This window comes from Carcharhinus amblyrhynchos, chromosome 2 (genome assembly GCF_965287045.1).
Source record: "Carcharhinus amblyrhynchos chromosome 2, sCarAmb.v2.hapA, whole genome shotgun sequence".
NCBI classification, from domain to species: Eukaryota; Metazoa; Chordata; class Chondrichthyes; order Carcharhiniformes; family Carcharhinidae; genus Carcharhinus; species Carcharhinus amblyrhynchos.
Window position 1 is genome coordinate 32,576,685 of NC_137325.1, and position 18,278 is coordinate 32,594,962.

The 18,278-nt window shown below is 40.6% G+C and overlaps 1 protein-coding gene across 2 annotated transcripts in view; it reads right to left on the reverse strand.

The window, feature by feature from the left end:
* Positions 1-267: 267 nt before the first annotated feature.
* Positions 268-18,278, reverse strand: part of rbm24a (RNA binding motif protein 24a) — a 36,636-nt gene continuing 18,625 nt past the window's right edge. Inside the window, exons 2-5 of one of the 2 annotated variants that reach the window (XM_080204167.1) lie at positions 12,175-12,463; positions 11,841-11,964; positions 11,413-11,467; positions 268-2,386 (exon numbers count right to left, since the gene is read on the reverse strand). In XM_080204167.1, the coding sequence (XP_080060293.1) occupies positions 2,047-2,386; positions 11,413-11,467; positions 11,841-11,964; positions 12,175-12,342 (687 nt within the window). In that variant the 5' untranslated portion in view covers positions 12,343-12,463 and the 3' untranslated portion in view covers positions 268-2,046. Of the gene's footprint in view, positions 2,387-11,412; positions 11,468-11,840; positions 11,965-12,174; positions 12,607-18,278 lie in introns of those variants that run through there. The other variant, XM_080204159.1, reaches the window with a different exon arrangement.

The following is an 18,278-nucleotide window of genomic DNA, read 5'->3' on the forward strand; positions in this document are numbered from 1 at the left end:
TAATCTAAAATAGATATTAATTCAGGTATTTATTATACATGTATCCACATTTTAACTTCCACTGACTTCCTGTGATGGCTGAATCGATATCATCTGTTTTACACAATCACCCAAAATCAAAATTGTACCCTTTAGTTTTCTTTTACTTGTTGTGGACTATTTTTGACGCATTTCATAGAGCCACAGCTTAGTGATAATGGGAATACTTACATATACAAATGAAATCCAAGTCAGAATTCAAACTGTCAGTAAAACAAATACCATGAATTCCAGGTTTTTAATTTTTTTTATTTTGAATGTATTTAGTAGAGGTGAATGATGATATATTATAAAGCAGTTTACATGGTTATAGAAACATGGAGGCAACAGTACTTATGCATCGAAGATGAAAGTTTGTAGAATATTAGCTACCATTGCCTGAATAATTAAACTTGTTCAGCAACATGAAAAACTTCTTCAAAATGCTCGTTTGTCTTTCCCTTGTAAGAAAATCTTAGATTTTTTTCAAGTATAAAAAAAAATCTACATTTAGAATATTCACCTGTTTGCAGCATACATAGAATAAAAACATTGAAGTCAGCAAGCAATTGAGAATTTGAAACAGGTTACAGAGCAGCAATTACAACTTTCTACCAGGCAGAATAATAGTTTAAAATATTTCAACATAAATCCAAAAGTTAGACATTTCTAAACTCCTAAAGTCAGAGGTCTTTCTGTGTACAGCTTATAACATTACGAAAAAAAACCCTTGAGTAAATATTAATTTAATATCCTAAAATTGACAAATGTCAAGGTAACAATACCACTGAATAGTGCGTCATAGAAACATCTTAAATAAACTGGAGTTTACATTTTGAAGGTTGATATGGTCTAACATTCTAAACTAATACCTACTTAATAATTTATTGCAATGAGCTGAATACATACACAGTTGCGCACTTACGTCCCCTTCCATAGTGCGCAGATTGTAAAAACATTTACAATAAATAATTTTAAAATAGTATTACAATATTTTTATAAGGCACAGTTTCGACCAATGACTAATAAAATTCACTGTTTTTTTTTCCTTTTTGCTTTCAATCAATGACCATGGACAGATGCAATAAAACAGAAAGAGGAGACTGTTATTGTTAGGGGCTGATCCGATTTCAGAATCCAAAGTGCTGACAGCAGCAGTTAAAGTTTCCCGAAAAGTGAAACAGGACGGGGGGGATTAAAATGTGACAGGTCATCAAACACGCACAAGTGATGTGTATTTCCAGAACTGTCTACCTTATTAATTGTCCGCACAGCTGTTCTGTCCATTAAATCCAGATCACTTGCTCAGAGTTCCATTCATGCATAGAAGGGAAGAATATATTTTAAAAAATAAATAATGTCGGTGCCTGTCCATCATGCCACATGGTCATATGCTTTGATTGTTCGATGCCCGAGAGAGACTTCAAATATCTCAAATACTTTGCATAGGTCAGAGTTAAAAAAAAAGGAGTATGACATTCAGTGCTTTGAAATTGAAACGGTAGTCGTTACTCTAATGTAGAACTGTCTCTGTATCTCATTAACCCCCTGATGTGCACATTTCATCTATTTTTAAATTATTCTTATTGCATGTTGCAATGTATTGCATGCAGCTCCTGCAGTTACATGCTGAAAATATTGCAGCATTTTCCCTGATGAAGAAATGGTTTGCACAAAACAATTATACTATGTTATGTCCCATTGTTAATACATGAACATTGCAGGCTGGTTGAAGGCTTTGGATTTGCATCTTAAAAGTTTTTCTTGATCGTAAACAAAAAAGCATTTTCTGCTATTCCATCTTCTTGTGCTACGACAGTATATATAACACAATTGTTTGTAGTAATCAAAAGCTGCAAAAATATTTGTCCTTGCAATCTGAAAGTAGTACACTTTTTTCCCCCACCCCATGTCCATTCCTGTTGTGTGCTGTGGTTGTAACTAGTTGGGGAGTTCTGGAATATATGGTTGCTCTCCTGATTCTAAAAGTAGTGTGCACTTCTAGTTTTATTTTTAAATGTCCCAGTGTTATTGCAGGCGGTCCGTCTGCAGTTGCTGTGGCTGGTACTGGCTGAAGGCCGCGGCAGCAGCAGCCCCAGGAGCTGCACTGGGCATGGGCTGCTGCACCGCGTAACTGTACCCGGCGGCGGTGACGTAACCAGCAGCTGCTGCTGCAGCAGCAGGGGAGGCGGCGAATGGATATTGCTCATAGGCGGCGGCGGCAGCCGCAGCTGTGGCTGCAGAGTACTGTGCATAGGCAGTTCCTGTGTAGTCAATGTAAGGGGTCGCAGCGGCTGCAGGTTGGACATGTGGGATGACGACTCCAGGTTGCATAAAGGCCTGTGGGTAAACGTAATGAGTGGGGATCCTGTGGGATAAGAAAGAAGAAAACACCAGTAAAGAAACAGTCAGCATTACTTTTGACTCAATCTGTCCACAGTCTTTAAGATTCTAGTTGTTATTGTGCATATAGGGTTGCCACAATAAGCAAAGGCTTAATTAAACCACAGCCTAATCTTTGAATGCCCAAGGGCCTTTACAAGTGTAATAAATTTTACAAAAAATTTTTGCCAACTAGATACAGTATGATTTGTGACTAAAACTAGTGAAAGAAAACACTTGTGTATCAATTAATATTCGATATCAAAAAGCAAGTTTTAACATTTTGCAAATTTACAAACATAAGCGGTTAATCATAAGAGATAGGATTCTATTCTAGTTGCACAAGTTGAAGTCAGTGATAATGCAGAGAAAATTGTAAACATTTCACCAGGTTTCATTAGGTACCAGGTTTTTAGTCATAGCTCCTAAAAATTCAAAAAATGTTTTGAATTCTTTTCACAAAATTTCACTGTCACATTTTGCAGGGCAACGTCTCTTCATATTTTTGGTTGCAATAGTTATGAATATATCATGGCAACCCTATGTGTTGCTATGCAGTCTCGGCACTCATTAATATCATATCACAGATTCACAACCCCATCACCCTAATTAAAGTAAAACACAGGCAAAAAACAAAAAAAAATTAAAAGTACCAAACAAAGGCCACATGGTGATAAACAAATGGTCACACTGCAAGATCACTCTACACGTGAAATCTAGTGAGGTTCTCACTCGTCACCAACGAGGCTCCAGAAGAGACCCAACAAACACTATTAAAATCACAGCACTGAAGTCCAGTACATGTGCATTGCATTACTTTCTAGGAAAAGGTCGCAGGAAGAAGTCCTTGAGCAAAATGAAAACACATAGACCTGGACCCCATCATCTGGCTTGCAACGATCCGCCTAATGACATGCAAAAGAAAAAAGACACTAAAAGACAAAGAGATTGGATGAAAGGAAGACATGTCACAGTGAGGGTCGAAAGTTGGCTGCAGAGACTTTTGAAAAATTCTGTATGTTTTAAAAGAAAGACAATATAGATGATCTAGCTTTAAAGAAACTATTTTTGAGGTGTTCTACCATCTATGGGATTGCACTGTTTAAATGACAGTGCCCAGTCAGGCGCTCAAGCAATCCGGTGATTCTGCTTGTTCTTCAGCCGTGATGTGTAAGTTCCACGTCAGTTAGTAAAATGTTCATTAGTTCAGACTTCCTTTCCTGAATTATTAGTTATCAGTATGAACTAAATATTAAAACCTGAAAGCAGACTTAATCACCAAACAGCTAGATAAAACTTGGAGAAACTCATCTCGTATTAGTTGATATGTTGCAACACCTGTGTCCACAGTTAATTATAGCTTCTTTCTTTCATGCTGTTTAGCAGTTAGGTAGAAGTTGATGGTACAATTGGCTGTCCTGTTTTCCTCCTGAAGGACAGCTCCATATTATTGCTAAATGTGGATAAACTGAAAAGATGATTGGGAGTTAGCTGGCAAATCCAATTCAGTAAAAGTGCTATTGTCAGAAACACAATGGCATTTCCTTTCCAAGTTTTAGGATATTGGAAGAAGCAATTTCCTTCTTGCTTCAAAATTAATAATTCGACAGTTTATTGCATTATTCCATGTGTAATAAAAAGCCAAAGTGGAAAAAAAATCAAGGAGTGTAAAAGGTTCACTTTAGAAAGAACAGATGAGTACCCAGATTCTTGGTGAATAAAGATGCTGCGGGATTTTAAAGTACATCAATTATCAACTGAAAAACTTATTATACAATTTCTAACTGAGGAATATGATGACTATGACAAAATGTACTAAAAATTATAACAGAAATCTATTTTGATTATTCTACAATTCTTGACCAACAACTTTCATTGCAAACCTCAATTGCAGCAAAGCACAGTGGCATTATTATAACCCCCTACAATCTGAAACATGAGGGCTTCATTCCAGTTAAGTAAAATTTCCCTTAATTTTAAGTGATCTTTCATTTTATGCATAATTGCAGCAATTGAACTGCTATAGTATGAATAGTTCTAAATAGACTTCAGGAACCCAAATTAGAAACAAAGACCAATCATATTCAATATCTATTAAATCATACGAACCTTCCACTTAGGCACATTGGATTTTACCTCATTAAACATATGGCTTACAATCTGCTCAATATGAAGGAAGGCACAACTTGAATAACAAAACTGGATTTAAAGATGGTCTTACATTGTAGAGGTAGAGATAAAATTAAATCTTATAAATTCACCTGTACATACTGGATAAAAACAGATGTTTACTGATCACAACCACCTTTTACTGTCTTTGATTGAAGAATAGGAAGGTATAGGCTGGATTGCAGGTTGGCCAAGATTGTGCCAATGGTGGTCATAAGGACGGAAGATGTATGTAACATGGGGCCGGTTATGGGCAAATTTTTCTTTCCTCCTAACCCCAGATAGAATGCAATATCTTTCTTAGTATTTAATAATGACAGAAGTGTTCAAATTAGGGTACAGTAGCACATTTGTTACATTGCTGGACCAGTAATTAAGAGGTCTCAACTAATGACTTGAAAATAGGAGTCAAATCCAACTACAGCAGTTGGGCAATTTAAATTCAATTTACTAAAATAAAACATGGAATTAAAAAAAGCTAGCAATAGTGACCATGAAATAACTGAATTGCCAGAAAAGCCTATGAGGTTCACTAATGTTCATTAGGGAAGGAAATATACTACTGCCCTTATCTGGCCTGGTTTATGCAGATCCAGAGCAATGTGGTTGACTCTTAACAGCCTTCTGAAATGGCCCAGGAAGTCACTCAGTTACTACAAAAATGGTGGTTCATTCTCAAGGGCAATTAGGGATGGGCAAAAAATACTGACCTTCCTAGTAATGTCCACATCTTGTTAATGAATAAAAGAGATGCCCTGCTGAGATTCAATCTCGGCCCCTTACCTATAGTTACTGCGAGAAAAACTAATTTGTTCATCATTAAATAATACTCTTGCATTACAAAGAACTACCAACACAAACTAGAGTTTAGAAGTGACTGGATGCTAAAATTAACGTCTCTGGCCTATAAAGCAGTTCATCCTTCTCCAGGCCATCTTTGTGCAGGTGTAATTGGGGGTGAGCCAGAAGTGGTGGTTTCCAATTGAGGTTGTTTACAGTCTATTAAAGCTGATTGTGATTTTTCCAGATGGCCTCCAGGTCCCCAAAGGCACAGGAGGCCAGTTTAACTCCATTTTAAATTTATTGAAAGATGTTGGAGAGTGGATGTTTCCATTTTGAAGCAGTCTCTCTCTGACCTGTCAGGGCATCCTGCTTTCAAGCCTCCAATTTTGCGAGCTTGCCTGCTGTCTTTAATTGGATGCCTACTCTCCCTCTAGCCATTAAATACCCCTGCTCCCCCCCCGCCCAAAGAAAATCATAGTGATTGTTTCACACCTAGTACTGAGGTCTGACACAAATTTCATCTTGACGGCCAGGTTCAGAAGCCTGTTGGAAAAAGCCTGCCCCTAGTGTCTGGGGCAATCATTGCTCCACCCAGTCAATCTCACAGCATGTGCAATTATTTACCCATAATTGATTACAACTGTATTTAACTTCCGTAAATAACAAGATACTGCTGGTTCTCAATATTTCCCCAATTAGCTAACCATTGATTATTACTTCAAGCAACAGCAAGTGAGTTACAAATCTCCCTGGATACAATCTGTTCTAGAGTGATCATACCTTCAACCTTTTGGGATTTTTACAAGGTGGAGGACACCTTCTTCATGCACAACACTACAAATGTCTGTGGAATTAATCTAAAAGAGTTGATCTCTTTCTTCAAACCCTTCATTCTCAGTTGGACTTCAACTTGCACCTCACCACTATTCCTACTAAATTATGGATGCACTTTATCTTCGAGCAACAAAACTGGAGGCAAAATATTTTTCAAAATAAAACATATCTTCCATTTCAGTCCTGTCACATTATTATATATGGCTGTCATTTGACAGTTGAACTACAAATAAAGGAGACCAATGTTGCCCTTTCACTTAGTGTACTCTGGGCTGATAAAACAGTGACATAACCGTTTAGGATCTTAAGAAGTATGCATGGTGGAAGAGGGAACTGCCCCGGCACCCTCTGCTAGCTTGAGCTTGCCGAAACAACTGCTGCCCATAACAACAACCAAGACCATTCATCCACCATCTTTATTTTCCCTCACATTCATTTGTTCCCAGTCCAGCAACGTCTAGACTTTAAACGTCTCATCTGAGGTCATGGACCATCTCAGCTTTGCAACTGCCTCTGTCCCGAAAACTCTCTGAGATCTCTATGCTCTTGAATTCTGGTCGCTTTTACTTCTCCGATTTCCATCACACTAAGCTTGCTGGCCATGATTTCAGCTCTGTATGTCCTAAGCATGAAATTCTCTCACCAAATCTCTCAGTGTCTCCATCTCTCTGTCCCTGTGAAGCACCTTGTGATGGTTTATTTTGCTAACCTATGTAAATGCAATTTGTATGTTTAGTAAATAGACTGCCTTCATGCAATCCCTTGAAATGAACTAAAATATTTTATTTCATCTCCTACCAAATTCCTATCAATCTCAGTATATGATAGAACTGAGCTATTTCATATGAAGCTGTTCATTTTGACATCTTTTTGGCTGTTGAAGATCAGCTATTTGGGGTCTTTCCCCTAACATCAACATTAAAAGGAACACCAGTAAATGGCTTCAAATCGAAACCAGTTGTATCTATGGGTAGGTACATAACATTAACAGCACAGAAACTGGACATTTGGACCAACAAGTGATTATGCTCCAAGCGAGCCTTCTTCATCTAACCCTGTCAACATATTCATCTATCATTTCCTCCCTTGTATGACTATCCAGCTTCCCCTTAAATGCATCTTTACTATTCAGCTACTTTGTGGAAACACATTGTAACCACTTTCTGGGTAAAGAAGTTTCCCCTCATTCCTTGTTGGATTTATTAGTGACTGCCCTATATTTAGTTCTGGTCTCCCCTGCAAATAGAAATGTTTATCAATAATCTTCAAGACCTCTAACAAGTTACCCCTTGGTTGTTTTTAAGAGGAAGAAGCTCCAGTCTCAGTTCTGGCATCATTCTAGTTTTTTTTGCATATTTTCTGGTGCCTCTGTACCCTTTCTGTAATATAATGACCATTCACAGTTTTCTCAATGGTGGTGTAACCAAGACTGTATACAAGTTTAGCATAACTTCTCTGCTTTTCAGTTCCATCCCTCTAGAAATTAACTTCAATGCTTTGTTATCTTTTTTTACAATGATTAATTCACTTGTGTCATTTACTTTTAGTGATTTGGGCATTTGTAGCCCAGATATCTCTGCTCTTTTACCCTACTTAGATACTTATTTCCCAAGGAGTAGGTGGCTTCCTTATTCTTCCTACCAACCTGCGGCAATTCACACTTACCTGAGATGAAATTCATTGCTAATGATATATTCATTCCACAAGTTTATCAATGTCTTTCTGTATTTTGTTGCAGTCCTCCTCTATATTACCTACGCATCTCAATATGGTGTCATCTACAAACTTTGAAATCGTACTTCTGATTTCCAAGTCTTATATAAATGGTGAACAACAGTGACTTCAACACTAATCCCTGCGGAACACCACTTCCTACCTTTTGGCAGTCTGAATAACTGCCTTTAATCACTATTCTGCTTTGCAGCCTGTTTATTATTCATTGCACTACTTGGCCCCTATGGCCATGTATTCTGTTCTTGGTCATGGGCTCGTATTAAGCGTAAACAGTGAATGGGCCAAATGGCCTATAATGTGCTTGCATGAAGGTTTTCCAGCCTAACAAGCTCTGATTGATGATCAGCAAGCATAGCTGATCATTGGTACTTCCATAAGCAACTGAAAGAGGCGAGTTAAAATATGCTAAAATTAGGCATACCACTTATGAGAATTAAGTCTGCTTACCACCAGCCCCACCACCCTGCCCCCCATCATTTCCATATTATTTGCAGTCGGTTAGGAGAAAATAAATTCATTAAAAGTAATCACCCTTATAAATTTTTAGCCAGCCACATTGGTGAAATATGCTACCAGTTATCACATAGAAAAACTGCAACAAATGTCAGTGGGTACTAAATAAATGCCCATTGTGAAAGGAAACAGATAAGGAAGCATCTTTTTGTGAAATGTAATGAAAGTGCTATCATAAGACCCATCACCTACCAAAATTTTAAACTTTTTTTTACTGTGATCTATATACCTAAGAATGCTCTGTATCATATCCAGTCGTTACCAGAGTTTTACAAAGTTAATAACTTAAAATTAATAATAGATTTACATTTCAGAATTTGAGAGAAACATGTAAACATATTACCTCAAATAATTCTACATTTGCAATTCACCTAATTCTAGGTTGATATATTTATTCAAATCTGTTGTTTTTCATGTGTCTATGCATGGAACTAACAGCACAGAAACAGGCTATTCAGCCCAGTCACAATTCATGCTGCACGCAAGCTTCCACCCACTCTTATTTACTTCACTTCACCCTGTTAACATCTGTTTCTATTTCTTTCTCTCTCATATGCTTAACTAGCTTCCCCTGTCTGTTCAATCTTTCTTTACACTCTTTCAGATCAGGTATTATCCCCGTAAATATCTTTTGCACTTTTTTCCATGCTGCTATATCCTATACATAAATTAAAATCTTTGGAAATGACTTGTTGTGTTCAGATACTGGTATATAAAGTATCTCCCTCATCACACTTAAACTTATTTATGTGTGTTTGCGTTCGATGGGGGTGGGGGGAGGCGGAGGGTAGTGGCTGGGCCTCTGGTTGAAATCCACAGAAAACCGAACAGGTGCTGGAACGTGAAACCTGAGCTCCCAAGGGTCATTCTCTTTTAAAGTCATGGGAACTCTTAGCACACTCCCCAGCCCGTGCCATTTCATGCTGGATGAGTGACAAGACAGGCTGCAGTATGACTCCCCACTCTATTTTTAATCTTCTGCTAAAGGGATCTATTAAAGAGAAGGAATGTCTGTATAAGGCAAAATGAGCAACTTTTCTTGTGCAGTCCACAAGGCTACTGATCAAAAAGTGTCTGATTTGTAGTCTGTGTTGAATGTCTTAATGTCGAATGTTTACAATTTTACGGCCTCAATATACAGTCAGCGAAAATGATCCATTCAGATTGGCTTTCCTCAAATTCCGAACATCACCATAATTAGGTGGAATAATAGGATTTCGAAGAATCTTAGATTATATCATGTCAAGTGCTTTACTAAAATAATTGTCGCAAATAGGGTTGATTTGGACAGGCAAGTTCACATGAAGGTTGCGAGTGTTAACCTAGGTCTGCAGTTATAAAAATTAGATGAGTCCTTCAAACTAGCCAGTACAATGAAATAATTATGCTGCCTTTCAAAACTAAGAATGACTTGGTATTTTCCACCTGCATTATTGCATGACTCATTCATTATTTACTAAGTTTATTGTTATGTGTCATCATTTATTCATAGAGAAAAAAAAAGATTAGCAGACAAACTGTGCGCACACCTATTTTAAATGTATACAGTGCAGCACCCGGTTCACTATGGGGCTTGCAGTTGTGCATATTTTCTATTTTTGCAATTTTTGAGCTACTGTTTACACGACTGTGATACAAGTCGAGCAACAATTATTCGTAAAAGAAGAAAATATCTTACAATAAAGCTTTCCCTCCCGACACAAAATTCACACATCCAAGACAATGTGCAAATAATGTTGGAACAAAATTACTACAGGGATTTAAAGATTCTGGATTCAAAAGCATTTTAGAACACATTTTTTAATGAACTAATCTACAGGAGAAAGCTCGGGATATGGCTAAGTGTACTGATGTTCTGACAAATATCTTCCACCTAACGCTACCATGACATGGTACCCAGCCTAAAACTAGATGGGCACACCAAACAAAAACGTCTTTAGAAAATGTAGCACTTGGAGATCGCACTCAATTATGATGCTGTGGATAATTATTAAGTACTGTACCCATGACTTCATAGAACATAGAATGGAAGTACTAGTGTTAAAGAAAAATTTAAAAAAGCAACCAAACCAAAATAAATAAACATCGCAACATGCACGCGATGAGTTGATTTGGTAATCAAAAATAAAGTCACACAGAATTTAGCACTCACTACAACCCAGAAACTGAATTGTTAAACTGGAAATCAGGCTAGAGCAACAAAGCAAAATAAAGTGGGACCCCTTGCTCCCAAATGGCAAAACAAATCAACACTCTTCAACAAAGAAAACTCCAGAAAAGTCCTCACTACAGCTCTCTTCATTAAAAAGCACGCAGTTTGCTTGTTTAGCTCTAAACACCACTTCATTAAAAGTAAAAGCACACGCAACTCTATTACACTCTAAGAAATAACATACATGCAACAGTTAATCACCATTTTTAGCTTGTTTGTGTGTTTGAGTTTACTGGTTACAGTTTAAGATCTGCTCATTCGGTAACTATTCCACCTCATATCATCAAATCCTTCTCTCATCATCATGTTATCTTAACTGTAAACGACCCCTGTCAGATCAGAAAGAAATACATAGAATTGAGTCAAGCCAAAAGCGGGCACAAAGTCGATTTGTTAAAATACGTAAATAACACCAATGTACAGCACCGTAAAGTATTTTATCTGGGTGGCCGGTTGGATGAACGGACTCGCTTTCAGAACTTGACTCATTGAGAGATTGCACAGCACAATAGCTTTTTTTATATTCTCCAAAGTTTATGTTAGTCATTGACTATGGGTGTTAAAACTACAGCCTGTGATAGATAGTTAGCTAATCAGGCACAGATTCGCTTTCAAGCGTCTATTGGTCTAAAGGATAACGCTGAGAACAGTTTGCTCAACTGCAGTTCGGAGAAGTCGGAAGGCGTTAACAGTAGAAAACATATCTGCCTTGTGAGTGGAGCGGAAACCCGGTTCTGAACTGTTGCTAGGAGTGCGGCGGCACTTACCCATATGGCCTGGGAACGAAAGCTGGATGAATCTGCTGCACTCCGAAAGCGAAACCTGTCAAAATAGCCAGAAGCCAAGGTTAGAAATGGAAAGAGAAGTTGGGCGAGCACAGGAATAAAATCTGATGCGCACACACACACACACACACACACAGTAACTTCATTGCAGCGTTAATGTAAGCCTATTTGTGACATTAAATAAATTTTAGAAACATCGTCTCCCAACTGCTGCTCATCACTTTGAGCAGCTACCTGGAGGCACATGTGGGTGGCAGCGTCATTTGCTAACATGAATCTTTCCTTTCTCATGACATTTTCTTTTTCAATGGGATACAGGGTGATTTGTTTCTGAGGTGGGAGATGTTGAGGGGATTATCTTGCTCTCCTATGGCTCTTACGCACACTCACACGCTCTCACACACACTTACCTGGCTGCATGATGCGAGGCTTGGCCCCCAGGTAAGCCAGGTTGACATTGGCTTTCCTGCCGTCTATGATGGGGTTGGGATCTTTGCATGCCCGCTCCGCCGCTGCCCGGTCTGCCATGGTCACCTGTGAAAGCCCAGGGCGCGGGAGAGAGAAAACAAAAAACAACAAAAGAGGGGGAAAAAGAAAAGGAGGGGGAAAGAAAAAGAGAAGCCGGCACACAACCCGGGCATCAGTAAAACAGCCATGTGGGAAGCGAGCATCATTCAATCAGCAATTGTTTGTCAATGTGACCGGGCTGCCAGCTCAGGCTCTGCTCGCTCGCCCTTTACTTACAAAGCCGTAGCCGCGGGACTTGCCCGTCTGCCGGTCGGTGATCACCACCGCCTCCTCGATGTCGCCGAACACCTCGAAGTACTTGCGGAGAGACGCGTCCGTGGTGTGGTAGGGCAGGCCGCCCACGAAGATCTTGGTGAAGGTGGTGTCCTTCTGGGTGGTGTGCATCTTCCTCCTCCCCCCGCCCCCCGGGGCGCACTCAGGCTGCGGCCGCTCTCTCACTCGGTGCCCGCTAACGAGACTCCCGGCCCCGCTGTCTGCTCCTCTCACCGCAGCCCGATTGTCCGCACTGCCCCCAATGAATTAACACATCAACATATCAACCTCCCCGCCTGCCCTCTGAGGTAGATTATTTTTTATTTGTCTTTTCTATATATAACAATAATAAATTAAAATGCAAACTCACTTGCTTTGGATTGCGATTTCCCCCACCCCCCCTGCCCCTGTCACGTTCGCACAATCCTCTCTTTTCCAGCCCCTTGCCTGCTGTGCCGGGCCCTTTAAATGCCCGCTGCCGGCCCGGCGGCTCCACTCACTGCCCCTCCCCCACGGCCCCGCCCACTCCGCTCGGACAAACCTGTGAACACAAGGCCCCACCCACTCATGCTGACCACGCCCCCTACCAGACCACACCCTCCTTTAGCCACCCTGTAGCCCCGCCCAGATAAACCTGCGGACACGTTTCTCGCCCCGCCCACTCGCCTGGCCACACCCACTGTTTACCCCAGTCCAACGCCGGCATCTCCACATCACGCCCACTTCCCTAGTCTCTCCTCCCGTGCCCCCTCCCTTGGCGACATGAACAATGGTCCATTGTTCGTGTCACGAAGCCCGACTCATTTTCCACCCGCTTCATACCCCCACCCATTGGTTTCCTGTCCCCAGGCTGGAGAGTAAGACTGGCTTGCAGCTTGGCTGGAGGGTAAGCCTTCCTAGCAGCTTCTTGGCTGGAGGGGGAATTTGTATTTCCCTGGGGTTGGGTAATGCTCGCAGTCAAAGGACTGTGAACTAAAATAGGGGGGCTTTCTCTGACCTTTGTCATTCTGAATCACATTTCAATCAGTAGCATCTTTTAACCATTGGGGGAATGGGTAAGAGAAGTAGGACAGAAATAACTCTTCTGTTTAACTCACACGGGATTAAGTTTAATTTCGAAAGTGAGAACTGAAAGTGAATTCAACAGTAAAACGAAATACTAAATGAGTCAGTGTTCAAGTTGCACTTTTATTGTGCATTACTTGATAAGGCTTGGCAAAATAGTTGATGGGAGGTGAAGGCAGACAAATCCAAACAACTGGTAGCATCACTTTCTTTGTTCCTCCTCCTAATCCATGGTTCTGAAGAATTGAGGAATAAAAGGCCTATGTAAAGAATTAGATGAGAGGGAAGAGACATGGATTGGCTTTCCATAACTCAACAGGGATGATCACAAAACTGGCTAGAGGGACAAGGTTAAGGCTGGGAAGATTGGTTTATTTTAAATTTATTTATTAGTTTCACACTGCAATGAAGTTAGTGTGAAAATACCCCCACTCCAGCATCTGTTCGGGTACACTGAGGGAGAATTTTAGCATGGCCAATGCACCTAACCAGCATGTCTTTCAGAGTGTGGGAGGAAACCGCAGCACCCGGAGGAAACCCATGCAGACACGGAGAATATGCAGACTCCATGTCAACAGTGACCCAAGGCTGGAATTAAACCCGATCCCTGACGCTGTGAGGCAGCAGTGCTTGTCACTGTGCCACCCACGGGTTATGGTCCAGGATATCAGCCAGTAGCCACTACTGACAGTATGGAGTGGGCACTGGATATGGTAGGAATTTGCATTGGCCCTCACTTGAACCTGGGTAAAGTACCTGAGAGTCCAAAGCGCGTATTGAGATTGTGACCAATTGAGTAGTCAACGCTTTCAGAAAAGGAATAGGAGAAAATGGTCTGTGAGAGTGAAAACAGAATCAGGCCTACCCGTCCAAACTGGCAGGGATCCAGGAGTAAGGTGATTTATGACTCGATTAATGATGTTTTGATCTTGTGTATGTCATAAAAGGAATACAACATTGAAGTATGTATGATTCCAGAGTAACAATGGTACTGCTGCAACATATTGGCTGAAGGAGCATATAATTAATAGTAATTGGAACAGATACTTTCACTAAATGAAATTAATTGATTTTGGTTAGCCAGATGTCTGACATGTGGAAACTCTTGTTTAAGAAGCTCCAAAACAGGCAGCTACGAGATTTACACCTGCATTTAATAGTTCTGTTTGTTCCATTAAGCAGCCCACACTTTCTCCATGTGCTATACAACCTAAGAGGTGCAGGTTGGCAGAACCAAAGTTTAAGGATACTCAATAATGTACATGGGTACAGCTGAACTTTAACCAACTGTAAAACATGCAGCATTCAGAAGTTGTTTCCTGATGCTTTTCCAGCCAGGATGTATCAAGACATTGGCTTGCAGGAACATATGGAACTGAGTGAGAAGAATGTCAACCCATTTGTAAACCAAACTGGCTAGCTAATCATCTAAGCACCCTGGTGTACTGACTGCCATAGATTTTGGATTAGTGAGTTTTCCATAGATGGCTGATTTTGCTACTGAGCTTCACCACCTTAAAGCAAGCTTAGACCCCTGCTTATTATACCTTTTAACATACCTTTTCAGTCTCAAAACAACTTTAATTGCTGTTTTTATTTTTAATAATTTTGACACAATAACGTCAAATAACAGAGAAACATATCAGAACACAAAATTGCTTTTGACCAATTAATTCGATGAGTCCTGTTCGCTTAGCAATAATCTCAGTTTAACTCACTGCAGTTTAAGAGTTAGTTTATATCTTCAATGGTACAGATGCTCAGTCATAGAATCCCTTCAGTGTGGAAAGAGGCCATTCAGCCCATTGAGCCTGCACCGACTCTCCAACAGAGCATCTTACCCAGGCCCTAACTCTGTAGCCTCAAGTATTTACCTTGCTACAGTGACACAGTGGTTAGCACTGCTGCCTCACAGTGCCAGGGACCCAGGTTCGAATACCGGCTTGGGTCACTGTGGAGTTTGCACGTTCTCCCCATGTCTACGTGGGTTTCCACTGGATGCCCTGATTTTCTCCCACAATATGAAAGACATGCTGGTTAGGTGCATTGACCCGTACAAGTGCCAGAGTATGGCAAATAGGGGAATTTCACAGTAACTTAAATGCAGTGTTAATGTAAGCCTTACTTGTGACTAATAAATAAACTTTTTTAAAAATTTCCATAGCCTACACATCTTGGACACTAAGGGACAATTTAGTATTGCCAATCCACCTAACCTGCACATTTTTGGACAGGAAATCAGAGCACCCAGAGGAAACCCACAAAGACTTGGGGAGAATGTGCAAACTCCACACAGACAATGACCTGAGGCTGCAACCAAACTTGGGCCTCTGGCACTGTGAGGCAGCAGTGCTAACAACTGTGCCACTGTGCTACCCAAATGAAAACCAAAAGAACTTTACCTGATGGAACAAAAGACTTGATGTAATGCTACATGAAGGCAAACAGTATCGTATAAATAGCCACTGCAGTACATAATAAATCAATACTATGTGGCTACCTACCCCAATACAATGGGTACAGTATATGCAACAGAAGGAGTCATTCTGAAAGTTAGTACATTGCTGGGAACCCCAGGTGCTTTGGAGGCCCAGCACAACTATCGTTTTCACAGGTACTTAAAGTTGACTTTGCTCATACGACTGCCTGAGCAGATGAAAATGTTCACGACTGAAGAAAATAAGATTTCATTTAAAAATAGCAATACCATGAAAATGATTATATTTTTCAGCATTTTCAGAGCATAAACAATATTGCAGATAGGTAGTTATTTTTCCAGTAAAGTTTAAAGTTTATTTATTATTGTCACAAGTAGGCTTACATTAACCCTGCAATGAAGTTAGTGTGAAAATCCCCTAGTAGCCACATCCTATTAGGGTAGACTAAGGGAGAATTTAGTATATCCAATGCACCTAACTAGCATGTCTTTCAAACTGTGAGAGGAAAATGGAGCACCCGGAGGAAATCCACGCAGACACATAAAGAATGTGCACACTCCACACAGTGACCCAAGGTGAGAATCAAACCCGGGTCCCTAGCACTGTGAGGTAGCAGTGCTAACCACCATTTCATTCCTACAGGCAGTACAGGCAACCCAATTATTTTATACAAGTAAAACGGCTCTGTGATAGGAGTCATTCCTCAATGTGGTGCCACGTTTCACTGGACAAAGAAACATTTTAACAATGTAACAGCAATAGTCTACTTTGAAATGCATCAAGGAAACATGTCTATTACTAATTCACCTCTATAGAACTAATGGTTTTAAAAATTTATTAGTTCACAGGATCTGGGCTTTGCTGGCTAGGCCAGCATTTTTATTGTTCATCCCTCATTGTTCTTGAGAAATCATAGAAACCTCACAGTACAGATAGAGGCCACTTGGCCCATCAAGTCTGCACTGACCACAATCCCACCCAGACCCTAAGTCCATATCCCTACATATTTACCCACTAATCTCTGTAACCTACACATGCTTTCCCGTGCTGTGTTGTTCCTTGTTCTTATCTCAGGACACTAAAGGCAATATTAGCATGGCCAATCAACCTAACCTGCACATCTTTGGACTGTGGGAGGAAACCACAGCACCCGAAGGAAACCCACACAGACACGAGAAGAATGTGCAAACTCCACACAGACAGTGACCCAAGCTGGGAATCGAACCCAGGTCCCTGGAGCTGTGAAGCAGCAGTGCTAACCACTGTGCTACCAGCGACAGAGAAGACAGTGATGAGCCACCTTTTTGTACCACTTCAGTACATGAGATCCAGGTACATTGGCAGTGCTATTAGGAAGGGAGGTCCTGAATTTTGGCCCAGTGGCAGAAAAGGACAGCGATTTAGTTCCAAATCAGGATGATGTGTGGCTTGGAGGGAATTTGCAGGTGGTAGTGTTCCCATGCAACTACTGCTAGTGGTTAGCACTCCGGCCTCACAGCATCAGGAATCTAGGTTCTATTCCGCCATTGCGTGACTGTATGGAGTTTGCACATTCTCCCCATGTCTGTGTAAGTTTCCTCCAGGTGCTCTGATTTCCTCCCATACTCCAATGGTAAGTGGGTTAGTTGGATTGGCCATGCTAAATTGCTCCTTAGTGTCAGAAGGAATAACGGGGTAAATATGTGGGGTTACGGGGATAGAGTTTGGATGGGATTGTTCTCGGTACAGGCTCGATCCTTCTGCACTGTAGGGATTCTATGATTTTTGTCCTTCTAGGCGGTAGAGGTCATAGGTTTAGAAGGTGATGTCAAAGGACCCTTATGAGTTGCTGCAGTGCATCTGCTAGGTGGCACACACTGCTGCCAATATATATTGGAGGAAATAAATGTGGGCAGGGTGCCAATAAAGTGGGCCACTTTGCATTGGATGACATTTTTTGTTGAAGCTGCACTCATCCAAGTAACTGGAGTTAATAAGTATGTAGAGATAGCCATTGCTCATGGTGAAGCTGAGGTTATGCAAGGGGTTTTCTTAATGTAGCAGAGAGATACTATTAAAAAATGTGGGATAAAGTTTATCAGTGATACATGCAGACAGTGTTTGCTTCCTGTGAATTCTGAGATCACCAGGGTTTTTTCAGTGAAGGACAATACACATGCACAACTAAAAATCACCATACCCATCACATACTGTCAGCCTAACTCTGTGGTTGCACATACGAATCAAAAATTTTGTTGATTCAAGTCCCACGTGTGAGATGTGAACACATTATTTAGGCTGAAACACTTCAGTGTGGTACTGAGGGAATACTGCACTATCAGAGGTGCAGTCTTTAGAATGGGACACTAAACTAAGACCATGGGTGGAATTCTCTCAACCAGTTTGCAGCAGATTTGGTGGCGGGTGGGCACAGAAAATTTGGGAGGAGCCAAAAAAAATCAGAAACAAGCTGGCATAAAATCTGTTGCAAATCTGCCAGTGGTGAGTTAATAGTGGGTCGCTCTTTCCACTAATAAGTGGTGCACATTCCTCTTGCATTCATTTGCATCTCATCAATGCTCCTTA